This window comes from Hordeum vulgare, chromosome 5H, assembly GCF_904849725.1.
Source record: "Hordeum vulgare subsp. vulgare chromosome 5H, MorexV3_pseudomolecules_assembly, whole genome shotgun sequence".
Taxonomy (NCBI): domain Eukaryota; kingdom Viridiplantae; phylum Streptophyta; class Magnoliopsida; order Poales; family Poaceae; genus Hordeum; species Hordeum vulgare.
This window is the reverse complement of record NC_058522.1, coordinates 234,482,303-234,509,805: the sequence shown is the minus strand read 5'-3', so window position 1 is coordinate 234,509,805 and position 27,503 is coordinate 234,482,303. Positions and strand designations below refer to the sequence as shown.

The 27,503-nt window shown below is 44.4% G+C and overlaps 1 protein-coding gene across 1 annotated transcript; it reads right to left on the bottom strand.

The window, feature by feature from the left end:
* Positions 1-27,311, bottom strand: LOC123452839 (chaperone protein dnaJ GFA2, mitochondrial-like). The gene is made up of 18 exons (XM_045129562.1): positions 27,204-27,311; positions 27,029-27,101; positions 26,896-26,946; positions 24,620-24,711; positions 15,295-15,378; positions 15,161-15,199; positions 14,910-15,020; positions 14,293-14,337; positions 14,129-14,216; positions 13,949-14,013; positions 13,786-13,860; positions 13,346-13,418; positions 12,143-12,234; positions 11,881-11,952; positions 811-867; positions 629-677; positions 463-529; positions 1-371 (listed from the first exon to the last, which is right to left on the bottom strand). The coding sequence occupies exons 1-18, from the start codon at positions 27,258-27,260 to the stop codon at positions 281-283; spliced, it is 1,281 nt and encodes a 426-aa protein (XP_044985497.1). The 5' UTR covers positions 27,261-27,311; the 3' UTR covers positions 1-280.
* Positions 27,312-27,503: the final 192 nt, after the last annotated feature.

Sequence of the window (27,503 nt, the reverse complement as noted above, 5' to 3'; positions counted from 1 at the left end):
TTTAACAAAAAATGCTGATACATTCTCATCCAAAAACGTGCTTCCATCGGTTTCAACTTAGTCTTTTGTTACAATGGTACCACAAGAAAGTGGTGACTATAAATCAGATGTTTATAATAATTTAGGCTTATCAGTTATGGTGACGTGTATATTATACAGGGCAAAACTCACCATCTAACGCCTACAAACAAGGATAGGGACATATGGGGTACACCAAGCCCCCTTCAAAGCTATCTGACTTATTATGTGTGCAAATAATCAATCAATGAGCATAAAAATCTCATCCAGATGCAGCCGCCACTCTCGCCACATCGTTGCTCTCCTCTTTATCAAACTCTTCCATCAGCTCCCGTTGCCGTGGTGTCAGCTCCCTACAAATGGCACAGACAAAACAAAATGTTGATTTTGGTTTTTCTTTTCTTTTCTTGTCAAGTGAAATTTTGTCGAGGAAAAGAAACATACGTCGGGACTCTGATGTTAAAGTGGACATAATGATTCCCGTATGATGACGAATTCTTCGCCTTTATTCCTGCAAAAATAAAGAGAGGGGCATGTGCTTAATAACATTTGGATCGAAATCCAACGACCCGGATAAAGGGGTTTCTTTTAGGTGACCACAATGACCAACCTTTGCCCCGTAGGACAACCTTCTCTCCTGGTTGGGTACCTTGGCGAACCTAGACAGGGAATAGCAAATGCAATGTGAGCCTTAGGAAATACAGCATCATCCAACAAATACAAGCAGCATAGTCAGCTCGTGCCATGTGCCATATGCCCCAAAAGTGAACACAATAGTCCATTTATACCTACCTTGACTGAAACATTTCCGGTGAGGGTAGGTATTGTAGCAGTTCCACCTAGCACAGCCTGTAAATCAAGCAGTTTTAGATACCCAAAAATATACGGAGCAATGCATTGTATTTCCATTTTTTTATTTTTCAAATAAACTAACTAACAGAGCCTAATACACGTCGGAGCTTGCCTACCAGTATCGTGTAAGTCTGGTGATACTGATAGGACGATTGTGCAAAGTATCGGTGCATAGTAAGTGGTGAGTTGGTGACACAGGCAGAATTGGTTAACATGTGCTACCAAGACGTAATTTGAATATTTGTTCTCCAGAAAGAAAGATGTGTAGACTTAGCCATGGACAGGGGTGCGTGGAAGTTAGCTATCCACGTTCCAGAGCCATGACTTGGCTTCGAGATCTTATGGGTTTCAACTCTAGCCTACCCCAACTTGTTTGGGACTGAAAGGCTTGGTTGTTGTTGTAGAAAGAAAGATGTGATCTGGTGACTTTTGATAGTGATCAACACTCTAGCCAGATTGATTTCATCCTCTCGAGAAGAGAAGGCAGGCCTGCTTGCCTAGATTGTAAGGTGATATCCGGAGAGTGTTGTCCCTCAGCACAAGCTTGTGGTGGCTGACTTCCGCTTTCGGATTCGTGTCCAGCAGGATAAGCGTGCCAAAGTCACTAGAACGAAGTGATGAAAGCTCAAGGGGGAGGTGGCTCAGGCGTTCAAGGAGAGGGTTATTAAGGAGGGCCCTTGGGAGAAAGGAGGTGATGCAGACAAAATGTGGATTAAAATGGTGACTTGCATCCATAAGGTGGCCTCAGAGGAGTTTGGAGTGTCCAGGGAAAGTAGAAGCGAAGCTAAAGATACCTGGTGGTGGAACGATAATGTCCAAAAGGCTATTAAGAAAGTTTGTTTCAGACGCCTTTACCAAGATAAACGTGTAGACTGTTAGAGTATATATAATATAGTCATGTACCCCTTTGTATTTATCCCATTGTATAGGGGGTTTTCTGCATATGTTCCACACCTGTACATGTATATATATCGGCCTATGGCCTCATTGGAATACTAAGTTGCATATTCCTAACATGGTATTAGAGCTAGGTCAATTTTTTGCACGCTGCAACTCGTGCGATTGATCCGTCTCTCCTCCCCGATCGAAGCCGCCGCCTCGATCTCCTGCTCCCGATCGAAGCCGTTCTCGATCTCTTCCTCCTGCCCGTTCCGCTCGAAGCTGCTCGTCCCGCCCGATCTGCTCGTCGGCCTGCTGCACCCTGCTGTCAGCCTCCAGATCAAAGCTCACCTCCAGCCGCCGCTCGTGGGATCCACCGCCGCTGGCACACTCGGTGGGATTCGCTCGTGGGATCCAACCGCCGCTCGCCAACCCCGCACCGGATCGTGATCCGCTCGTGGGATCGCACCAGCAACGATGCGGACCGCACCAGCCCCGCTACGCATATTCCCCGGAAAAAAATGTCTGCTGCATCGGGCTTATGTTGTTGTTCCTCGTTGTCCGGTGATTTTTTATGGTACTAACTACACTAAGTTCACTGGCTTCATGCGCATTCACATGCGTGGCATCTGTCTATGGGGCGTTCTTTCTGGCGAGGTCTGTTGTCCGCCACGTCCGGTTCCTCCTGTGGCCCCCACTCCGCCGACGCCACCGGTTCTTCCTGCGGATGATAATCAGGCTGCGAAGGATGCAGCTAAGCTTGCTGATGAGGCCATTGTTCGTGCTTATGATGAGCAGGTTTTGACTTATGAGGAGACTCATCAGGCATATCATGGTGCTCTGTCTATTTACACCCAGTGGCTTGATGATGATGCTCGTGCTGCAGTTGTTCTCACTGCTAGTGTTCTGCCCCAGTTTGCTTCTGAGTTTCTGGGTCTTCCAACTGTCTTTGAGATGTGGACCCGTCTTCGTCGGCGTTATGAGCCCTCTGGTGATGCCTTATACCTCTCTGTGGTCCGTCAGGAGCATGCTCTTCAGTAGGGTGACTCCACTGTTGATGATTTCTATGCACAGAGTTCTGCCATCTGACGCCAGCTTGATTCTCTCCGCAGTGCTGGTTGTCGTACTTGCCCGTGTTGCCAGGCTATGCAGGCCAATTTGGAGTTTCATCGTGTCTACGAGTTCTTGTCTCGGCTCCGTAAGGAGTTTGAGCCCCGGCGTGCTCAATTGTTTGCTCGTGGCCATATTTCTCTCATGGAGGCACTTTCTCAAATTCGTGCTGAGGAGACTCGCTTACGTGGTGCTGGTTTACTAGAGGTTCCCTCTATGCTCGCTGCTCGAGCCCCTGCTACGCCACATGCTGCACAAACTCCTTCCCGCCCGAGTGCTCCGCCGCTCTTGCCCACTCCTCCTAGCAGCTTGGGCCGCCCCCGTCGACACTGTGGCTACTACAACCTGGATGGTCATGTCGAGTTTTAGTGCTTCCAGAAGAAGAAACACCTGCGTAAGGCGCGATCATCATTTCCAGGGACTTCATCTACTGCCTCGACTACTTCATCCACCGCTCTGACTGAGCAGGATATTCTGAGACTTAAGCGTCTGCTCACCGCTTCCGGTTCTTCCTTGACGGGTACTGTTGGTTCTGTGACTGATATTTCCCGCACTGAGCAACCACCTGCTCCACAGTCAGGTACATCCCCATGGGTTCTGGACTCTGGAGCTTCTTTTCATATGTCTTTTCATTCTTCCACTTTGTCCTCTCTTAAATCGCTTGATTCTCCTGTTCATGCCCTCACTGCTGATGGTACTCCTCTTTCTGTTGCTAGTAGAGGCAATCTTACCACTCCTTATTTTGTTCCTAAAGTTGCTCATGTTCCTCGACTTACCATGAATCTGTTTTCTGCTGGTCAACTTACTGATTTTGGTTGTCGCGTCATCCTTGACGTTGACTCTTGTTCTGTCCAGGACCATCGCACGCACACTCTGGTTGGGGCTGGCCCTCGCCGTCGTGATTCTCAGGGTCTTTGGGAGTTAGACTGGCTTCATGTTCCTTCCGCTGCCACCACTATCGCCAGTTCCTCCGCTTCGGTCGCCTCCGCTACCGGTTCCTTCCAGCAGTGGCATCATCGGCTTGGTCATCTTTGTGGTTCTCGTTTGTCGTCTTTAGTTCGTCGAGGTCTTCTGGGGTCTGTCTCAGGAGATGTCTCTTTAGAATGTCAGGGTTGTCGTCTTGGCAAACAAATTCAGTTACCATATTCACACAGTGAGTCAGTGTCTAAGCGTCATTTAGATTTAGTCCATTCTGATGTATGGGGTCCGGCTCCCTTCGCTTCGAAAGGGGGTCATAAATACTATATTATTTTCATAGATGATTTCTCTCGTTACACATGGCTTTATTTCATGACTTCTCGTAGTCAGGTGTTGTCTATTTATAAGCCTTTTGCTGCCATGGTTCACACTCAGTTCTCTTCGCCCATTCGTGTGTTTCGTGCCGACTCCACTGGCGAGTATATTTCTAAGATGTTGCGTGGTGTTCTTGCTAAGCAAGGGACTCTTTCTCAATTCTATTGTCGTGGTGCTCACGCTCATAATGGCGGGGCTGAGCGAAAGCATCGTCATCTTCTTGAGACGGCTCGTGCATTGATGATTGTTGCCTCTCTCCCGCCTCATTTTTGAGCTGAGGCCGTCTCCACCTCCACCTATCTCATCAATCTACAACCTTCCGCTGCTCTACACGGTGGTGTTCCTTTCGAGCGTCTTTTTGATCGTTCTCCCGATTATTCGATGCTTCGCTTGTTTGGTTGTGTTTGCTATGTGTTCTTCTTGCCCCTCGCGAACGCACCAAACTGACCGCTCAGTCTGTTGAGCGTGTCTTCTTAGGCTATAGTGATGAGCATAAGGTCTATCGTTGTTGGGATCCTATCGGTCGTCGGATGCGTATCTCTCAGGATGTGACTTTTGATGAGTCTCGACCCTTCTACCCACGCCCATCTTCCTCGACCTTTTCAGTGGAGGATATCTCTTTCCTCACTTTTCCTGACACACCTATCACCCCCATCGAGCATTTGTCTATTCGTTCTGCTCCCTCTGCTTCTCAACCTCTTGTCGATTTGCCGCCACCATCTCCCACGGTCTCCTCACCTGGCATGTCACCGGATTCTGCACCTTCATCTCCGATGACTTCTTCGTCACCACCCCCCGATTCTACCTTGGCGATTCCTCCTTGCATTGTTCCATCTTTTCCTAAGTGTTACACTCGTCGTTCACGTCCTCGTCTCAGCCTACCTATGGCTTGCGTTCTCGTCCTCGTCCGCCTATTGATCGCCTTGGATTTCCCACCGCTGATGCTGCTGTTCTTCAGCCGACTTCTTATCGTCAGACTGTTGTTCATCCTGAATGGCAGTTTGCGGTGGCAGAGGAGATTGCTGCTCTTGAACGCACTGGTACATGGGATCTTGTTTCCATTCCTCCCGATGTCCGTCCCATCACTTGTAAGTGGGTCTACAAAAGGTTAAGACTCGCTCCGATGGTTCGCTTGAGCGGTACAAAGCTCGTCTTGTGGCTCGCGGCTTTTAGCAGGAGCATGGTCGTGATTACGACGAGACTTTTGCTCCAGTGGCCCATATGACCACTATTCGTACACTTCTTGTTGTGGCCTCTGCACGCCACCGGTCTGTATCTCAGCTTGATGTTAAGAATGCCTTTCTTAATGGTGAGCTGCGTGAGGAGGTGTACATGCAGCCACCACCTGGGTATTCTGTTCCTGATGGCATGGTATGTCGTCTTCGTCGCTCTCTCTATGGCCTTAAGCAAGCCCCCCGCGCCTGGTTTGAGCGTTTTGCCTCCGTGGTGACAGCCACTGATTTTTCAACAAGTGCTCATGATCCAGCATTGTTTGTTCACCTTTCTCCTCGTGGTCGGACTCTTCTTCTCTATGTTGATGACATGATCATCACTGGGGATGACCCCGAGTATATTGCCTTTGTAAAGGCCCGTCTTAGTGAGCCGTTTCTTATGTCTGATCTTGGACCTCTTCGCTACTTTCTTGGAATTGAAGCCTCTTCTACCTCTGATGGCTTTTTTATATCCCAGGAAAAGTATATCCAGGATCTTCTTGCTCGTGCTGCTCTTACTGACGAGCGCATTGTTGAGACTCCCATAGAGCTCAATGTTCACATCCGTGATACTAATGGTGATCCCCTGCATGACAGACGCATTATTGTCATCTTGTTGGCGGTCTTGTCTATCTAGCTGTCACTCGTCCGGTTATCTCTTATCTGGTTCATATTCTGAGTCAGTTCGTCTCCGCTCCCACCTCGGTTCACTATAGTCACCTCCTTCGTGTTCTCCGATATCTTCGGGGCACAATCTCTCACCATCTGTTCTTTCCTCGCTCCAATTCTTTACAGCTTCAGGCCTATTCGGATGCTACGTGGGCTAGTGATCCTTCAGATCGCCGTTCACTTTTTGCTTACTGTGTTTTTCTTGGTGGTTCTCTCAGTGCCTAGAAGACGAAGAAACAGACCGCAGTTTCCCGTTCGAGTGCAGAGGCTGAGTTGCGAGCGATGGCTCTTTTGACGGCAGAGGTGACTTGGTTACGGTGGTTACTTCAAGATTTTGGTGTTTCTGTCACTACACCGACTCTGCTCTTATCTGACAGTACAGGTGCTATTAGCATTACGCGCAATCCTGTGAAGCATGAGCTCACCAAGATAATCTGTAAGTGCATCTAGTGCCCTTAGTGATTTTGGTGAGTTGAAGACTTATAGGTTAAGTAACTAACAATGTTTGTGAGTGTACACAAGCTCTATAAGTCGCTGAGGAGTTTGAGTTATTCGATGAATATCAACCCCTAAAAATGTATGTCATCAGGTGATGACTTTGGTCAAATCTTGAAGACTTTGATCTTGAAGAATTTGACCCAAGTTGAAGACTTTGCTTAGGTCATGAAGACTTTGATCCTAACAATGCTAGCTTCCGTTGAAGATTTCTTTCTTCCGTTGAAGACTTTGAACTTGAAGAAAATGACTTCGGCTGAAGACTTACATCGATACCTGAAGACATTGATCGCGACAAGGTTGCGATGAAAATGATATTCCTCGCGAAGAAATTGAAGTTGAGGAATTCGGTGATCCTTGAAGAAAATGCTTTGAAGATTTTGAAGCCTGAAGAATTACTCTTTGCTTTTTTCATTTTCTTATTTATTGAGTCATAGGAACACCGTAGTGTTAAAGGGGTCGAGGTAACACTATGATCGATTTTCCTCATGATGCTCAACTCAACCTACACCTATCAAATCCTCCAGTGAGGAATTTGAAGACATGAGGACTTTCACAGTTGAAAGTTCCGACCGTTGTCTCAGTGGGCGACACCTGTCCTAACCTTATCCACTCGACGGTAACATTACTGAGGGCATTTATGTCATATCATGTCGGGATGATCCCTGGCTATAAATAGCCACCCCCTCCCACCATTAGTAGGTTGGCTGCTCCGTGAGAAACTGACACTTGTCTATTTGAGCAACCCAATTCCTCAAGGTCTGTGAGTGAAATTCATCAAGTGAGGAAAACCCCCAAAAAACACCCAAACCGAACCAAAACCCAAGTGATTGAGCATCACTGAAGAATTCGTTCATGTGTGGAACCGAGGCCTATTACCTTTGAGGATTGTGCATCCTCCAGGCGGCTAGGCGTGATGGTCTGAGCATCCAGCAGTCAACTGTGGATCGCCGAGTAACCAAGTTTGTAAGGGTTTGGAAGTCTGCCCCGAAGACTTACCACGAATGTTGCGCGAGGACTGTGTGTCCTTAGCTCAAGGAGTATACAGTAGGGACTGTGTGTCCCGGGACTGTGTGTCCTTAGGTTTAAATACCTAGCTGCTCCAAACCAGACGTACAACTATCACAACAGTTGGAACTGGGTCATCAACCACTGTCTTCATCAAGCTCCTGGTTCTATTTCTTCAACTCTTTCATTTCATTAATTGTATGTTGAAGACTTTCACTTTTACTGTTTGAAGAATTTTACTAAGAACTTTCATCAATTTCATCACCTCAGTTTTCATCACCTGCATTCCCTGAACGTGAATCCTGTGCAAACCAAACTGAAATCCTCACTCTGAGGACTTAGCTGAAACCTGATTTTCAATTCTGTTTCATCATCTTTCCGCTGCACATTCTTCATCTCTAAGGACTTTCCTCAAAAGGAATTTCATCAGTAATGAAATATTAAAAATCGTCTATTCACCCCCCTCTAGTCGACTTAACGCACTTTCAATTGGTATCAGAGCAAGGTACTCCCTTGTTCTGTGTGATTTTGGTTTAACCACCTGGAGTTTTAGTTATGTCGGCCGCAGGTATGATCAAGGTTACTGCGGGATGTCCTACCTACAAGGGAAAAGACTTCCCCTACTGGAAGACAAAGATGCAAATGCATCTCCAAGCTATTGATAACGACCTCTGGTACATTGTGGAAAAAGGTGTCCCCTATGTTTCCCAAACAATCTCTCCTGCTGATGTGAAGAAATTCAAACAACTGGATTCGCAAGCGTCAGTGGGTATCTGAGCAAAGGTCAGTATGGCAGAGTCAGTGCTTTGGGCTCTGCGAAGCAAATCTGAGACAAGATGTCCAAAGTCAATGGAGTATCAACTCAACGTGACTCTCACATTGATGTTCTTCGAAACCTCTTCAATCGCTTCAAACGACTCGACAATGAGAATTGCCAAGATACCTTTGATCGCCTCACTGACATCTCAAATGAACTGCAAGCTCTAGGAGCTAGAGACATCACAGACCATTAAGTGGTGAAGAAACTGTTGAGATCCTTGACCCATCATTTGACACTTTGGTTCTGATGATTTAAGAAAGGAGAGACTACAAGATGCTTGATCCTGCTGATATTCTTGAGAGACTCAATACTCACGAATTCCAACAAGAAGAAAAGAGAGAGCTGTATGGACCAAATTACTCAAGATCTCGTGCATTGAAGGCAAGAGCTATTTCATCATCTGATGAAGAAGAGTCTGACAGCAGTCTTGGTGACCCTGAAGAATTTGGTCAAGAACTGGCTATGCTTGTGAGGAAATTCCAGAAGTTCACCAAACGTGGCCAATTTGAAAAGTCCTCAAGAAAAGATATGAGGAAATCAGAATCTTCATCTGAAGACTACAAGAAGAGAACCTGTCACAAGTGCAAGAAATCTGGTCATTACATTGCTGATTGTCCTCGTTGGGCGAAGGAATCAAAGAAGAAGAAGTACAAGGATGACAGTTCTGATGATTCGAAGAAAAAGAAGAAATCCTCAAAGTCTTCATCTTCAAAGTCCTCATCGCGCAAGAAGACAAGCTACAGGAAGGCTCGGGCACTGATTGGCAAGGAAATGGACTCTGAGGAAGAGTCTGAAGATTGTGATGAAGAAGGGTCCGAAGAAGAATCTGAATCTGGTGTGGCAAGCCTCGCACTAGCCACCACTTTCGTCAACAAGTCAATCTTCAACCCTGAAGAAAATGGCAACATCGACAATCCTGATGACTCTGATGATGACTTCGCTCCCACCTATTGCTTCATGGCAAAAGGTTCAAAGGTATCAAGTCATTCATCTTCCTCTGATTCTAGCGAGTGTGAACCTGATGAATATCAAAAGCCTAGCTACTCTAAACTTGCTAACATTGCCACTAAACAACAAAATGCTCTTGAAAAGCTTCAAAAACTGCTAGACAAAAGCGATGATCTGTTGAATGATGAAATGAATCGGACTCAAATCCTCATTGAAGATGCTCAAAGTCTTCAGTCCAAGTTTGATACTCTTCATCTCTGAGAACTTTCCTCAAAAGGAATTTCATCAATGATGAAATATTAAAAATCGCCTATTCACCCCCCCCCCTCTAGTCGACTTAACGCACTTTCAATATTGGTGTTGATGCTTTCTATGTGCGCGCTGGTGTGCAGGATCGGGTTATTGCTCTCCAGTATGTGCCTTCCGAGTTACAGTTGGCGGATTTCCTGATGAAGGCCCGGACTAGAGCGCAACATGGCTTCTATCTCTCCACACTCAGTGTTGTTCATCCACCATGAGTTTGAGGGGGGTGTTAGAGTATATATAATATAATCATGTACCCCTTTGTATTTATCCCATTGTATAAGGGGTTTCCTGCATATGTTCCACACCTGTACATGTATATATATCGGCCTATGGCCTCATTGGAGTACTGAGTTGCATATTCCTAACATAGACAACATAGAGAAGTATAAGGTGGCAAAGAAGGCTGCAAAACGAGTTGTTAGTGAAACAAGGGGTCGGGCGTATGAGGACCTCTACCAGCACTTAAACACAAAGAAAGGTGAAAGGGACATCTATAAGATGGCCAATATCCGAGAGAGGAAGACGAGAGATGCCGACCAAAGTCAAATGCATCAATGATGGAGCAGATCAGCTCCCTGGTGAAGGACGAGGAGATTAAGCATAGACGGCGCGAGTACTTTGACAAGTTGTTCAATGGGGAGAATGAGAACTCTACCACTGATTTGGACGACTTCTGTGATAGACACCAGCAGGCGTTTTGTGCGGAGAATCCAGGAGTCTACAGTCAAGGAGGCTTTTAAAAGATGAAAGGAGGCAAGGCGATGGGCCCTGGTTGTATCCCCATTGGGGTGTGGAGAGGCCTCGGAGACAAAGCGATAGTATGGCTAACTAAGCTTTTCGACCTCATTTTTCAAGCAAACAAGATGCCAGAAAAATAAAGACGGGGTATATTAGTGCCAATCTTCAAGAATAGGGGAATGTTCAAAGCTTGTGCTAATTACCATGGAATTAAGCTGATGAGCCATACAATGAAGCTACGGAAGAGTCACTGAGCACCGCTTAAGAATGACAAGTGTGACCAAAAATTAGTTTGGTTTCATGCCTGGGAAGTCGACCATGGAAGCCATTTTCTTGGTACGACAACTTATGAAGAGATACATGGAGAAAAAGGACCTACATATGATGTTCATTGACTTGGAGAAGGCCTGCGATACAATACCACGAAATGTCATGTGGTGACCTTGGAGAAACACAAAGTCCCAACAAAGTACATAACCCTCATCAATGATATGTACGAAAATGTTGTGACAAGTGTTTGACCAAATGCGACACTGATGACTTTCCGATTAAAATAGGATTGCGCCATGGGTCAGCTTTGAGCCCTTATCTTTTTGCTTTGATGATGGAGGTCAGCTTTGAGCCCTTATCTTTTTGCTTTGATGATGGATGAGGTCACAAGGGATATACAAGGAGATATCTCTATTGTATGCTTTTTGCGGATTATGTGGTGCTAGTCGATGATAGTCGGGCGGGATTAATAGGAAGTTAAAGTTAGAGATAGGGAGACAAACCTTAGAATCGAAAGGTTTTAGGCTTAGTAGAACTAAAACCGGGTACATGAGGTGCAGTTTTAGGACTAAGCACGAGGAGGAGGTTAGCCTTGATGGCGGTGCTTCAGAAGGACGCCTTTCGATACTTGGGGTCAATGCTGGAGAAGGATGGGAATATCGATGAAGATGTGAACCACAAATCAAAACCGAATGGATGAAGTGGCGTCAAGCTTCTGCGTTCTCCGTGATAAGAAAGTGCCCCAAAAGTTAAAAGACAGATTTCATAAGACGTCGATTTGACTAGCAATGTCGTGTGGTACTCAGTGTTGGCTGACTAAAAAGACGATATGTTCAACAGTTAGGTGTTGCGGAGATGCGTATGTTGAGATGGATGTGGCCAGACAAGGACCGGGTCCGAAATGATGATATGGGTAGAGTTGGGATAACACCGATTGAAGAGAAGCTTGTCCAACATCGTCTGAGATGGTTTGGGCATATTCAGCGTAGGCCTTCAGAAGCTCCAATGCATAGCGGACAGCTCAAGTGTGTTGATGATGTCAAGAGAGGTCCGGATAGACCGAACTTGACAATGGAGGAGTCCGTAACTGAAGGACTGGAGTATCACGAAAGAACTAGTCATGGGACTAAAAGCTTTGTTGTTGTTGTTGTTGTTCTTATTCTTGTTCTTGTTGTAAAGAAAGATGTGATCTGCATAATACAGTTACTTGAGAATTGTGGGAACACCAACAAAGTGGAGGGCGGAAATACTAGGAGAGTTCACCTGGGCCATGCTTAGAACAGCATCAACATGCACATGGATGCCTTCTCTGCGGAAGATAGGATCCTCTCTGACCTGTAATAGGAAAATGAGAAAGCACTTACAAATGAAGATTTTCTTTTCATAGAAAAATATTAAAGAAATTAGTAAATTGTCCTAACTAGATTCTACAGTGCAGCAACAGCAAACAAACCATAATTTCACTTGAAACATACCAATTTAACTGACAGATAGAGTTGAGAATTTGACCAAAGAGAAATGTAACCTTGATAGTCAAAAGAAGGTCACCAGGTTTATTGCGCTCAACATCTGCACCACCCTGACCACGAACCTTCATAGTCTCATTGTCATCAATTCCTGAAGAAGTGTTTTAGTTATATATAATACACATAAAAATGTAAGTATTTTCCTGGAGTCCAAAAGAACTTGCAGAGTTGCATACTTGTAGCAAAGATTACTCAACATTAACAGAGAAGGAAGAATAAATAAATAGAAGCATATTTAATAGAACAGTGAGATGAGCTATTGCCATTAAACAGGGGTCTAGTGGGGGTGCCATGGCACCCCCTCAAAAATTGCAAAACATTTTTTAGTATGTACCTAACACTAAATACCTAACAAGTTAATGCAACTTTAAGACTATTTGTCCAGATAATGACAATGATTAGGCCAAATTATACTATCATAGTGTAAATTTCACAAACTTTGAAGTGTGGCACCCCCCAAGTCTGAGATTCTAGGTCCGCCACTGCTGTCAAAAGTACCATCTTTACATTAGCAGTGCTATAATAAATAAAGTCTAGAAGGGGAGATCTACTTCTGCATTGTGTCAAGTAGTTGGGTTGCTTTCAGTGGTATGTCCACCTAGGTAAGTTAAGTCTTTAGTTCAAATTCACCGCAAGCAAAGCTACTGATAAACAAACGGTAATGTTACCCAGCTGATGTTCGCTGGGAGAAGGATGGCAAGTGAACGCCATTTGATGGCAGTTTTAGTTCTGAAGAAAAATCAAACGGCGGCAGTTTTTAAACGAAAAATGCCTTCTCTGAAGAAACTGCCATGTCGCTCTAAAGAAATGGCCACCCCCTCACACCGAAAAATGCCCCCTAAAACGTTCGCGTGTGCCACCCTCCCTGGTGAACGTTCGCGTGTGCCACCCTCCCTGGTGAACGTTCGCGTGTGCCACCCTCCCTGGTGAACGTTCGCCAGTTATGAGCATCCTAAACAAAAAGGATATGCAAAATGAATATGTTTGGCTTTGTGGCCATGGGCCAAATCTGCCCTACCTAGTTTACATGGTTGCCAATTTTTTGGCACGCCCATGCTCTTGTCACTCTAGTTCACTGGCCAAATCATGGGCAAGTAAAATTTTATCCAGAAAAACCCAAGAGCTCTGTATACCCAAATTCATAGTTGCAAGTTACGATTCAGATATCAAGCATATACGCGGTAATGATTAGTCTTTTTTACCAGCCATTATGTCAAGCTTGACTGATTTCTTCCCCTTGACGAGCTGATTGCCCTTACATGTCTTGCAAAAACTCTTCAAGTGAAACATGGAAAAGCAGATTAAGTTAGGATAAATCATAGAAAAGGAAGTTCAGAATTGACGATTTACTGCAAAATCACATTGAGCAATTCATATCATGTACTTGGCATAATGCAGAAATTTTCGTAATTACTACTACCCTAAATTGTTTAAAGCATCAAAGATGTTAATTCACCTCATATGACAGTGATGTAACTGAGTATCGTAACAGACAGCAACTTCACCTCATATGACCTCATATGACAGTGATGTAACTGAGTATCGTAACAGACAGCAACTTCACCTCATATGACAATAATACCATGAACACTAAACTTGGAGGAACAAGTAGACAAAATATGCCTTTCAAGAAGAAATGTACCTTCACAATTTTTCCACTTCCACCGCACCGAGGACAAGTAGATTCAAGACTCAACATACCCCTCTGGATGAACATCTGTACTCATAAGACGACATTTTGAAGGTCAGGAAAGTAATCTCCAAGTGACATACTCTGTCAAAGCATCATTTAGAAGGAGACATACCACGCCAGCACCTCTACAAGCTTTACATGTTTGAGGTACAGTGCCAGGTGGAACACCACTTCCATCTGCAATCAATAAATGTTACACTTGAGCCATAAAACAAGAGGTGTGGGAGTGGGGGGGTGCACAATTCAGCAAATTCCTACATCAATGGAATAATAGACAGATGATAACACGTACTGCAGGTCCCACAGAGAACATCAGCCTCATATGTAATGGTTTTTCTGCATCCTTGGACAGCTTCCATGAATGACAATTCAACAGAGATCTACAATTAAGAAAAAGAAAAATGAGCAATGAAACTATATATCAAGTTTAAAGTAACCGTTGCAATGAAGAGTAACCTCGACATCTTGGCCTCCTGTTGAGGTGAACGCACTGTCAAAGATCTGGTGACATGGCAAAATATAGAAGTATGAGGCATGCGTGATGGTTCATAGTCAAATGAAACAACAACATAAATTCTCAGAAATGAAGGGCTAAGAAGATTTTGGCGAATGCAAATAATGAAGGATATTATCAAATCTGCCTGGCCCTCCAAATATGAAAGACCATTATGATAGTTATTTACAAAAATCAAAGAGCTACTTCTTATAATATGTTTAAAGTATACATAAGCCTAGGTCTTACACTGAAGAATAAAGGAACAGCATTAGATTAAAAACCATAAGTGTACTGCAATGTTTACATGCACACCTTTGTACAATTTATTTATTTTTAAAGTCATGTATGGGCTGTTCGCCCCTTTTCTTCTATCTATATATTTCACATGCAGTTCTCCTGCATGGTTCAAACAAAAAAAAGTCCACTTATGTTTTGAAGTCCCTGCATTGAAGGCAATCACATATTTTGAGTCTGTGAAACACAGCCTCATGCATAACTTCAACAGCTTCCAGTGACAGCCAAAAAATGTGCAAGGGCCAATTTACTGATACTAAATAAAAAACAAAGGACCTCTTACATCGGTAAAAATATCACTAAATGGATTATCACCAGCATAGTTCCCACCGCCGCCAGAGAAACCATCTGGGCTACCACCTGATGCTTGGCGCTCATAAGCTTCAACTCCAAGCTGCCAACATGTTATGTAAGCAAGTTTAGATAAACAGTTAACACAGAAAGAAATGAAATTTAGAACTTGTTTCTTATTTATGATGGCAGTGAGTTCATATATTAATATTATTTTGTTTTCATACAAAACAAAGTAAGAACCTGATCATATGTTTCGCGCTTATCATCATCCTTCAAAACCTAAGAGAAAATCACGAACAATAGCAGTCTTTTAGATAAACACATGTGCCATGGCTCACCAAACAGAATAAATTGTGTCTACAAAAACTTTATACCTCATAGGCCCGGTTAACTTCTTGGAATTTCTTTTCTGCGCCAGAATCATCTTTATTAGTATCGGGGTGGAACTTCTTTGCAAGCTGGAGAAGCATGCCCGTTAAGCTAAAATTTGATGAACTAACAAATGTCAAGACAAAGGAGACAGAAAGATCATCTAGTACGTGAAGATCATGAGGATTGTTGATCAAACGGCCCGAATATATAAAAGATACAATGTAGTTGATCCTCAATGATAGATCACAAGAATTTGATCATTTAGACATACAGTCTCTGTAAGGGGGCAGGACTATCTCTCTCATAAGCCATCATTGACAAGAAATAGTTTCTCTACTGGTCCAGAAAGTATTCCATGTAGGGAAAAAACTATTTGCTGCAGAAGTAAACAATCGCCTGTCTGGAACTTAAGAATATGCACCATGACCCCCAACTATATTCATTGGCTTCTAAAACTAGCCCTAGTAATTTCAGTTTAGAAACCTCATGACAAAATGTAACAAAAGTGAGGGCAATTTATCTCTTTAAAACAAGAAACTGTAGGCCAACATTGCAAGTGAGCAGGGCCGAGCATTATCTAATTGTTTCTCTGGATTTTTGCCATGTTCTCTAGATCGGCAAGTGCGAGGTGGCTTGGCTAAAAAGGTGAAATACAAATAATGTATCTAGTTTCTGAAAGACATCGTGTGACAACAAAAGATGTTCCTACAGCTTCCTCCTCAGAAAATACACTCTTTGGGAGGAGGGCGATAGGTCTTTACAAAGGCAGTATAACTGGTTTCTGCCAAGGCTACTGGCAGCATGCTAATCCACTCTGCAGAAACCCTGGAAGATGATCACGTCAAAGCTTGTGGTAGTGTGTTCAATTGGACCTCAACCACCAGTAGTGTGCATAAACTTCTTTAAAAACCTTAGCTGAGTAACGATTTTCCCTGCTTTAGCCAAAATTTAAAAATCCCAAACAGATCTAGGCTTAACCAATCCTGAAGAAAAGGTCCAGCTAGGCATTATTGATCAATTGTAGTGCATTTCTGCACATAACGAGCTAACAAGAGAATATGATGGCACGTCCAACAACATGTCAAATTTCTTTATTTATCTGGTCCCGGCCCTGTTTCATGTTAACCATTCCGGTATAGTATAGTAACATCTTGGAAAGCAGCACAAAGTTGTGGAGGAGCAACTCCACCTTGCTGCGACAATGTGTACAGCACAAGTGTTGAAGGAACTACTTCAACGTGCTGCGCTAGATACCGCTCTAGAGGCGAGTGGAGGGCAATATGGCAGCAGGAGTTCAATCCAAAACTCCTAGAGCACAAGACCTAGTCCAAGATCTTAGATGGGAACAACAGGTTCTATTATAGATAGTGGGTACATAGTCTGGTTACAAACTAGAGATGAGGACCTCTATTTATAAGGTTTTGGGAAGCCTTCACATACTTCTACTTATGGCTAGAACACTCTAGAAACATTGCTTAGAGCATCTCCAACAGCCGCGCAATATAAGCGCCGCGCCGGAAAAATACTGTTTTTTGCACGCACGCAGCCGCTCCGTGGGCTCCAGCGGAGGCGCAAAAAACGCACGCGCGGCATAAGTGGTTGAGCTCGCGGGACGAACGGCATCGCACGCCGCTTATTTCGTGCGCCCGCTCCCGCGCACTGCACACTCGAGCGCCCGCGCCGCGACTTCCACCTACAGGCCCATTCCAAGCGCTGGCGTCGCCGCCCGCACCACCCCGTTTGCTCCGGCGACCCGGCGACGCTTCCCCGGACTATCCCCGCGACGCCGCTGCTTCCTCCGTCTCCCTCTAGTCGCCGCCGCCCCTCGCGCGCGCCATTCCTCCGACGAACAGCGCTCGGCCGCCCACCGCCGCTCGGCGCCCACAAGGTGTTCAACGGAACGCTTGCAAGGTATGTATTGCTTCAACTTCACATTTTTTACATGAATTTGATGCATGTTGTTTATAGTTTTTATAGACTAGTTTAAATTCAATATTTGTAGATGAGTTCATCATATGATTCTTCCGAAGAGGAATTTGATATTGAAGAGGAGGACCTTGCAATGATCCTAGCTATGCATATCAATAAAAAGCCGAAGCACAGTGGTTCGGTTATGGGTCGGCAAAAAAATTGGAGGGATAAAATCGATGCCCACAACAGATTGATGAGGCACTATTTTGTGGAGAATCCCACATACCCTGAGTCCTACTTCAGGTGTCGGTTTAGGATAAGCACCGAGTTGTTCAGACGCATTGCAGAGAAAATGGCGAGCCATGATCGGTTTTTTGAGCAAAGGAGGAATGCCGCCGGAGAACTCGGGCATAGCACCTTTCAAAAGGTGACAGCCGCTTTGCGTATGTTGGCATACGGTATTCTGGCTGATCTAGTTGATGACCACTTGGCCATGGGTGAGAGTCAGCCCATCATGTGTGTCAAGCGCTTCGCAATCGGAAATGTGCAAGTGTTTGGTCCGAAGTATTTGAGATCTCCCAATGTTGAAGACATTGCAAGGCTATTGGAGATGAACAAAGCTCGCGGGTTCACGGGTATGCTTGGCTCAATAGGTTGCATGCATTGGAGTTGGAAAAATTGTCCTAAGGCATGGCATGAGCAATTCCACGGCCAGAAAAAGGGTTCCACTATAATCCTTGAAGCGGTGGCTGATCAAGAGACTTGGATTTGGCATGCTTTTTTTGGAATGCCTGAATCTTTGAATGACATCAACGTTGTTAATCGGTCACCACTCATGAATAAGATTGCAAATGGTGGGCTGCCACCGGTGCAGTTTGTAGCAAATGGCCATACATACAACTATGGCTACTAGCTTGCGGATGGCATCTACCCAAAGTGGCAAACATTTGTGAAGCCATTGAAAAACCGAAAGGTAAGAAAAAATATTGATTTCCACAATGCTCAGGCGGCGGCTAGGAAAGATGCTGAGAGAGCTTTTGGGATTTTGCAAGCCCAATTTGCTATTGTGAGAGGACCGGCTAGATTTTGGGATCAAAAGATCCTTTGGTACATCATGCACGCTTGTGTGATCATGCATAACATGATCATTGAGAAAGAGTGTGGCCAAGATTTAGACTACTCTCGGTATGAGCTCTTGGGACATCCCATGCGAGTGCAGCGGAGGGCTGCGAGGGTGGCCCGGTTTGTTGCCTCCTATCATGCCATTCGACGTAGCGAAACTCATGATGATCTTCAGAAGGATCTCATCGAGGAGTGGTGGGCATGGAATGGACGACAAAACGCATGATGATTTGTATGTTGGATGTTGTACGTTTGATGTTGTAGTGTCGAACTATTTGTTGTCTTGGAAGATAAATTATTTGTCTGTGTTGTAATAAAATTGGACTATTTATTGTTGATTATTTTTTATGTGTTTGATCTTCTTGGTTTTGTTTGGAGTGTATATGTTGTTAGTGTTGTTCGCGTGCGCTGTTTATTTGCAGCACCTGTTGGAGCGGCTCGCGCGCGCTATAGTTTCCAGCGGCCGCTGGAGCCAGCGCTCGGCTGCGCGCAAAAACCGACTATTTCGGCGTTGTAAAGTGTTTTTTTGCACGCCACGCATTGCGCACCTGTTGGAGATGCTCTTAAGATTCACCATTCTACTCATAGTTACTCACAACTAGAGGGCTCTAGAAAACAGTAGGTAAGGTAGGAAAGAAAAGAAATACTACACTAGTGTGGAAGCATCTAGAAGTAGCCAAACAAATCCAACATATGATTATTATTATTTTTCATCTAGTGTTCCTCATCATTCTCCCCTGGTTGTTTGGAACTCGCCCTCGAGTTATCTTCATAGAGCGCTTCTTCTGGATGGTAGAGAGTCAAGTCCGCAACATTGAAAGTGTTGGATATGCCCATGTCGCTTGGAAGATATATCACATAAGCATTATCATTTATTATCATTTATCTTCCTTACGATAGAGAAGGGCACATGCCTTCGCTGCCTAAGCTTCCCTTTAACACCTAAAGGCAGCCTCTCTTTTCGGAGGTAGACCATCACCTTATCACCAACTTGGAATGATTCCGGCCTCCTTTTGCAGTCAGCAAGTTGTTTTTACTTCTGGTTATGTGCTTCCAAAACACCATGAATTTCTTCAAATAACTCGGTGTAATTATCAGCAAAGGACAATGCTGATTTTGAGTTTCCCCTTGATGGTAGCTTCACCAGGTCACCACGTGTGTTGGAACTTTAGTGTAGACAATGGAAAAAGGAATCCTTCGTGTGGATCTATGCTTGGAGTTATTGTAGGAGAACTCTGCAAGAGATAAAGCCAAATCCCATTGTCCCTTTCTTTCTCCACAAATGCACCAGATCAGATTACCCAAAAAAATTGTTCACCGTTTGTCCATCTGTTTGTGGATGGGCAGTGCTAGAAAATTTCAATTCGGTGTTGAATTGCTTCCACAAAGTGAGCCAAAATGCAGCAAGAAACTTGCTATCACGGTCTGAGACGATGGGCCTTGGAACTCCATGAAGTCTTACCACTTCTCGAAAGAATAGGTTTGCTACATGATGAGCATCCGTTGTCTTGCGGCATGGGATGAAATGAGCCATCTTAGAGAATCTGTCCACGACCACAAACGCAGCATCACTCCCTCGTCTTGTTCTTGGCAAGCCCAAGACGAAGTCCATAGAGATGTCCTCCCATGGAGCAATAGGAACAGGCGAAGGCATGTATAACCCTGTGTTATGAACTTGGCCTTTGCAAGTCTAACATATGGGGCACCGTTGAACAAACTTTCCAGCATCTCTCTTAAGTTGCAGCCAAAAGTAACAAACTTCCAAGTTAGCGATAGCCTTGTCCCGTCCAACATGGCCACTAAGATTGCTTGAACGAAGCTCTCTAACCAGTTTGTCACGTAGGGAACTTCCTGGAATGCATAAACGATAATTTTTTAAGAGATAGCCATCTTGCACCAAATAGTCATCACCTAACGGCTGGCCTCTTGCGTGCTTTACCCGAACATGGCCAAAGTCTTCGTCATCCTCGTACAACTCCTTTATTTGATCCATGCCTGGAAGTTCAGCCTCAAAAGAAGTCAAGAGGCATGCACGACGACTCAAAGCATCGGCCACCAGGTTAGTCGTTCCAGATTTATGCACGATGAGATAGTTAAACCTCTCCAGATATGCTGCCCATCTTGCTAGCATGCGATCAACATGTTTTTGATTTCTAAAATGCTTTAAGGATTGATGGTCAGTATAAACAACGAACTCTTTAGGCAGCAAATAGACTTCCCAAGTTTTCAAAGCTCTGAAAACGGCATACAATTCTTTTTTCGAGAAAACGCAAAAGCCTTGCGTAAAGGGGGGATAGTTTACAGCCTCCGAAGAGGTGGTTACAGCACGGTTACATGTAGGTCTAGTGGACATCCCAGGTTGGGGGCAAGGCTACCCTAAGCCCTTTGTCCCCAGCCCGAGCCCAGCACCTAGCCTCATCTTGTATCCTATCTAAGAGCTCGTTCAGCGACGGAGGGATGTGATCGAACACACACGCGTTCCTATGCTTCCATATCATCCAGGGGACCAGCAGCGCGACAGATCGCAGTGTCTTGCGAAGCGGGGGGGGGGGGGGGGGGGGGGGGGGGGGGATGGCGTCTCTCGCCCTACTCCACCAGTCCTGGATGAAAGCGTCATGCATCGGCAGAGGGACCGGGAGGTGCAGCCAGGACAGCGTCTCATGCCATGCCTGCCGCGCAAAGAGGCAGGAGATCAGCAGGTGTTGGATAGTCTCAGGCTCTTGCGCGCATTGGTCGCATACAATTATTGCTTATAAGTACTCCATTTCTGTCTAGCTTCACTTAACTTCTCACTAAAGAAAGCAGTTGACTTCCTTTCTTGAGATAGAACAGCTCCAATGCCTACTCCACTTGCATCACACTCCAACTCAAAAGTCTTGTTGAAATCAGGTAGTACCAAGACAGGAGCTTGAGAGTTTTTGCTTGATCTCGTTGAAACTAGCTTCAGCCGCTTCTGTCCATTGGAACTTTCCTTTCTTCAGGCACTCGGTAATTGGTGCCATGATAGTGCTGAAATTCTTCACAAATCTCCTATAGAAAGTTGCAAGGCCATGGAAACTTCTTACCTCAGAAATGGTCTTCGGAGTTGGCCGTTCTCTCATTGCTTCAACCTTGGAATCACCAACACGAATATTTGAATCCTAGGGAAAAAAAAGTTGTGTTTGCAGGAAAACACATTTCTTCAAGTTGGCATAGAGCTCATTTTCCCTTAGCACTTCTTAGCACCTTCCGAATGTGATCAAAGTGATCATCCTCATCCTTGCTATAGATCAAGATGTCATCGAAATAGACCACAACAAAGTGGGACAAGAAGGGTCGAATGACTTGATTCATCAAGTGCATAAAGGTAGTTGGTGCATTTGAGAGTCCAAATGGCATGACTAGCCATTCAAACAACCCTTCCTTTGTCTTGGAAGGCGGTTTTTCATTCATCCACGGGTCTAATACGAATTTGATGATATCCGCTTCTTAAATCTAGCTTTGTGAACACTCTTGCTCCACTAAGCTGATCCAACATATCATCCAGACGGGGAATAGGGAATCTATACCTTACAATTATCTTGTTAACGGCTCTACTGTCCGTACACATGCGCCAAGATCCATCTTTCTTTGGCGCGAGCAGGGCTGGTACAGCACATGGGCTAATACTTTCTCGAATGTGCCCCTTTTGCAGCAATTCCTCCACTTTCTCCTTCAATATTTCATGCACTTTTGGGCTCATTCGATAGTGTGGGAGATTAGGAAGACTTGCCCCCGGAATTAAGTCAATTCTATGTTGAATTCCCCTCATCGGTGGCGGGCCTTGTGGCTCTCCAAGTATGTTATGAAATTCTGCTAATAAGTCACGTACCTTTGCTGGAATTTCAACAATCGGGTGCTCTTCTCCTTTTACAATAAGTGCAGCACATAAATCTGCCTCCTTCAAGTCTTCCATAAACTCATTAGAGGTGTGGAAAATAGTTAACATACTTTTCCCTTCCTCCTTAGAGATATTACCATCAGTTTTATTTGGTAGAATAATGATATCTCTCTTGTTCCAAATGAAAGAGTAAGAATTTTCCTTCCCCTTGTGTGTAGTATCCACATCAAATTGCCAAGGTCTCCCAAGAAGAACATGGCTGGCGTCCATATCAACTACATCACACAACACATTTGAGCGATAATGCTTGCCCAAAGAAAGTGGCAGGTTGCATTGTTTGGTGATCCTCATATTCACTCCTTTCTTGATCCATCCAATAGTGTAGGGATTTGGATGATCATGGGTTTCAAGTCTTAAATGGTTCACCAACTTCTGGGAGATAAGATTCTCGCAGCTGCAACTATCAATGACTAATTTGCATACCTTGCCATTCACCGTGCACTTGCTCTCAAATATTTTCTTCCGTTGCGTGTCGTCGGGTTGTGGTGTGGAACATAGGAAACGCTGAATCACACATACCACCTCTTCACCTTCTTCTTGACAAACCTCTTGTCCCTCTACATCTTCAGATTCGTATTCTTCCTCATCGTCTTCACCATCATGGATAGTCGTGTTAACAAATTTCTTAGTGGGCAACCGCTGGATGTGTCCCTCTTCACCACATTTATAGCATTTTGGGCCTTCATTTGCCTTACTCTTGCCTCTAATTTGCTTCGGGATGGAACGTTTTGCCTTTGGTGGAGCGGTCTTTTCTTCCACTCTATTAGTGTGATCCCTAGACGAGCCTACGGTATGAGGATATGGAAGATATGGAGCCTTAGTCGTCTTTCTTGTCCTCACAAACCTCTCGGATTCTAATGCTAGAGCTTGTGCTTGATCAATGGACCAGATTTGTTGCATCATCAATCAATCTTGAATAGCATCATTGAGACCATCAATGTACCTTGCAACTTGTTGATCTTCATTTTCGGCAAGGTTGCACCTCACTTGTAGCCTTAGAAACTCCTCCGTGTAATCTGAAACGGACCTATTTCCTTGGGCACAATTTTGGAATTGGATAAATAGCATCTGGTCATAATCAGCGGGTAAAAATCTCCCTTTCAGAAGACTTTTCATTTGTCGCCAAGTTTTCACACGAGGTTCTCCTCTCAGCATGAGCTCTTCTTGAACGCGGTGCCACCATGCACTGGCTCCTCCTTTCAGCTTGTATGCGACTAAAGGAACTCTACGATCTTCCGGAACCTCCATCACCTCAAAGAAAGTCTCCACTTCATATAACCAATCAAGGCACCCTTCAGTATCAACATTTCCATTAGAAGTTGGGATCTCAGCTTTCACCTTGTATATATCCCTTGCATATGTAGGGTTGGGCACTCTCCGATATGCATAGAGATCTGGTTCTTCAAGGGTATCATCATATTCTTCACCTTCAGAAGCTTCAACATAAATTGGCCTTCTTGAAGTACGTTGACCAGCACATTGTTGGGGCGGTCTTTGCTCCAGGATTACCTCTATTTCTTTGTTGAACATCTTCTTCAGATGAATCTCCTTCATTGGCAGCAGGGGGGACACCCTTTCTTATCATCTCAACCAACTGGTCAAATCTCCGATTAAGATCTTCACGCAGCTCTTTGATTTGTTGTTCTGCAGCATGCATCCTCTTCTCCAATTGCTCCATTGCTTGCTGCAGGTTGCTCTCAAAGGGAACAACAAGAACTTGCATGGATCAACGAGGCACTGGTACCACCTCAAGCAGCACAAAGTTGTGGAGGAGCAACTCCACCTTGCTGTGACAATGTATACAGCACAAGTGTTGAAGAAACTACTTCAACATGTTGTGCTAGATATCGCTCTAGAGGCGAGTGGAGGCCAATATGGCAGCAGGAGTTCAATCCAAAACTCCTAGAGCACAAGACCTAGTCCAAGATCTTAGATGGAAACAACAAATTCTATTATAGATAGTGGGTACATAGTCTGGTTACAAACTAGAGGTGGGGAACTCTATTTATAGGGCTTTGGGAAGCCTTCACATACTTCTACTTATGGCTAGAACACTAGAAAACATTGCTTAAGATTCACCATTCTACTCATAGCTACTCACAACTAGAGGACACTAGAAAACAGTAAGTAAGGTAGAAAAGAAAAGAAATACTACACTAGTGTGGAAGCATCTAGAAGTAGCCAAACAAATCTGACATATGATTATTATTATTTTTCATCTAGTGTTCCTCATCACCGGCCCTGTTTCGTGTTAACCATTCCGGTATAGTATAGTAACATCTTGGAATAAACAAGAACCTCCAGAAAGTTAATCAAGTTATAACAGATCAATAATGAATATCATAAGCCTTAATTGATATAAAGTGAATACAGACCCCATAATATGCCTTCTTTATGTCTGATGCAGAAGCATCCGAGTTCACTCCGAGCACATCATAGTAATCCCTTGCATCCACCCTCGCTGTGGCTAAAATCATAAAAATATAAGTTCCTAACTTCTTATCATAGAAATAAACAAAAGGAACATGGAATTAGGGTTACAAATGGTCCAAGGTAAATGACAATATGGGAGCTAATAAATGATAAAATCAAGCATAAAATTGCATTGTCTCTTTGTACTTCATACAACCGTCATGGTAAAGGTTCAACAGGGCATAGCCCGCCTAAGTGACTGCGCAGTAGCAACAAGCTGGGCACCTCTGGAAAGGAAAAATCAGGGGGGGAGGGGGGGTGTTAGGGAAGCAAAGTCTGACCACCATGTCCAAAAGCCCATTTGTCCCAGTAAACTGCTGCTTTAGTTGGGTTAGGTATACCTTCATATGCAGCTTCCGCAAACAACCAAGCTACCAGCAGTGCCAGAGACAACCAGCCATGCACCATCTTTTCACGACGGTGCTTTTTTGCGCACCTAGGAACACTTCTTCTAACCTTCATAGTGGTGATGTGTTTTTTTAAGGACAGCTAGCAATAACCCAGCTTCAGGGCCGCTCCAATTTGCAGAATTTCAGGAACACTAAGATGGGGAAAATGCAGGATTGCAATTGCACGCCCTCTTGAGTCTTACATACCCAGAAACCATAGGAATTTGCACGAGAGTGTCTTCATTTACATCATACGGAAAACATAGAAAGTAATGAGCCATAGCAATCCCAAGCTTCCCATAGAATTAAGTGCAAAGTGGCACATAGGAAAATTTCCTAAGATCGGAAGTCCTACAAATCAAACTACCACTACAGAAAGAATTTCTAAGGATCATAACCTACTCAACTCATTTGAAGACACCCACGGGCCCACTAGGAAGCTAGAGTCAAGAGTCAGATGAGTGTACCATATTGCTCTATTCATACTTCCATAGTTCAAAAACAGGCGAAAGAAAACGAACTCCCCATTCACGTTTGACACATTAGCAACAAGTTACTAGGAATTTGACAATCTTATATGTTTGTATACAACTAGCGCCATTAGCGCCAGTTGGAAGATTAGCACAACTAGCGCCACTTGAAAGATTATTAAGAGAGCCCATCGTGATTGAAATAGGGCGCAGGCCTAGTTAGGACTTAGCATCGGCACGAACGGACACAAAGATCAGTTATCCCCGTTTCCTGGCTGCTGCAGCAATGCGATCAACGGCTCACGCCGGCTGCCTGCTGTCACAGCAGCGATCTATTGCACTGTCGTTTGGGGGCAGCCCACGGGCGCACTGCCGTTTGGCAGGCCACACAACAGTGCGGCAAGGACATAAGAAAAAGGGTTAGTTTACTTCCGTCATTAGATTACTTCATGCCTTTAAACCTAAATAGAATTGTAGAAACTTCAAACATTAAATTTTAACTATGAACTTTCTGATTGCCTCTGTGTGCTTATGCGTGCATGAAAAGAAAGAGAGCTCAAGCAATTCATAATTTTATCAATCCAATAAGTTGAGTTCTTAAGACATCATTACCAGGTTCACAACAGGCGTATAGGTCGTATACAAGATTTAACTGTCCAATTATGCTTGTTTATAGATATGAAGAGGAAGAGTTCAGTTTAGAACATTTTCAAGCCAATTGAAACTAGTAGCCAATTTTACTTCTGAATAAATTATCTAGACCATCAAGTGTGTCAATCGTGATGGTTGTAAATTATATCGCAGAACAACAGGCATATTTTGAGTATCAAGGTGTTACAGTATTTACCATGCTATGTGACTGTGTCTATTATGATTGTGATCGATGCTTCAAGTTCAAGCCCCTGCCCCCCTATCACAATTTCCTGGCTCCATCCCTGCTTCTTTTTCCTATTGCAGTGAAGTACGATAATATTGTCTGGTTAAGATGTTTTTATATGCTTAGGTGTTAGCTCTTTTATTTTCCATAATCAATTAGGGAAGGGATATGTTATTGCATTCAAGCAGAGATGCAATGTGATGAGGAAAACCATTTGTTAACAGAACTCAAGCAACTACAATCTGATGTACTAACCGCAGAGCAGCTACTCTCAGAGCAGCTTAAAAATGAGTGCATTAATTACAAAATGGACAAGACTTGGTTTCCAACTTTCAACTCTAACAGTGGTTATAAAACTGAAGTACGCCCGCCTAGGTAGACAAACTGCTATCTGAAAAATGGTATTGCACAGTAGAACACATCAAATCTACCCGAGGGCTTACCATGGAACGACCTGCTAGGGCACCACCAACTCGGGCTCCTTCTCTCCCTCGCTGTTCAGTGATCTCAGGTCAGCTTTTCTCGGATAATTCACGCGAAATTATCCAACTTTAAACTTCAAGCGAGGGGCCTGACCTGGATCGGGAAGCCGCGACGGGGCGGCCCACGCCGACGAGGCGGCGGGGAGATGGCGGGAGAACACCTCGAGCTGGCATGGAGGTAAAATGGGTTAGCCGTGACGAACCGGGGTTGGATGGGAGGAGAAGCGAGAGGGAGAAGGGTTGAGGGTACGGGAGTGGCATGAGCTCACCTTCGACTTCGAGGAGGCCACGACGGCGGCGAGCCTAGAGGCGGCGACGCGCGCCATGTGGGCGGAGCTGAGGAAACCCTACGTTGTGCAGGAGGCGGAAACTACACGGAAGGGCCGTCAAGGGTTTTAGTTTGGGTTTCAAAAAGCCGAAATGATTCAAAAAAATGAAATTCAGTGTCCAAGCTTTGAATTTAAAGTTAGACGCATTTATTTTACCGAAAAAAGCTTCCGTCCCGTTTTATAAATAAAACAAATCACCAGACCAATACAAACAATATAGTTTCAACACACCCAAACGCA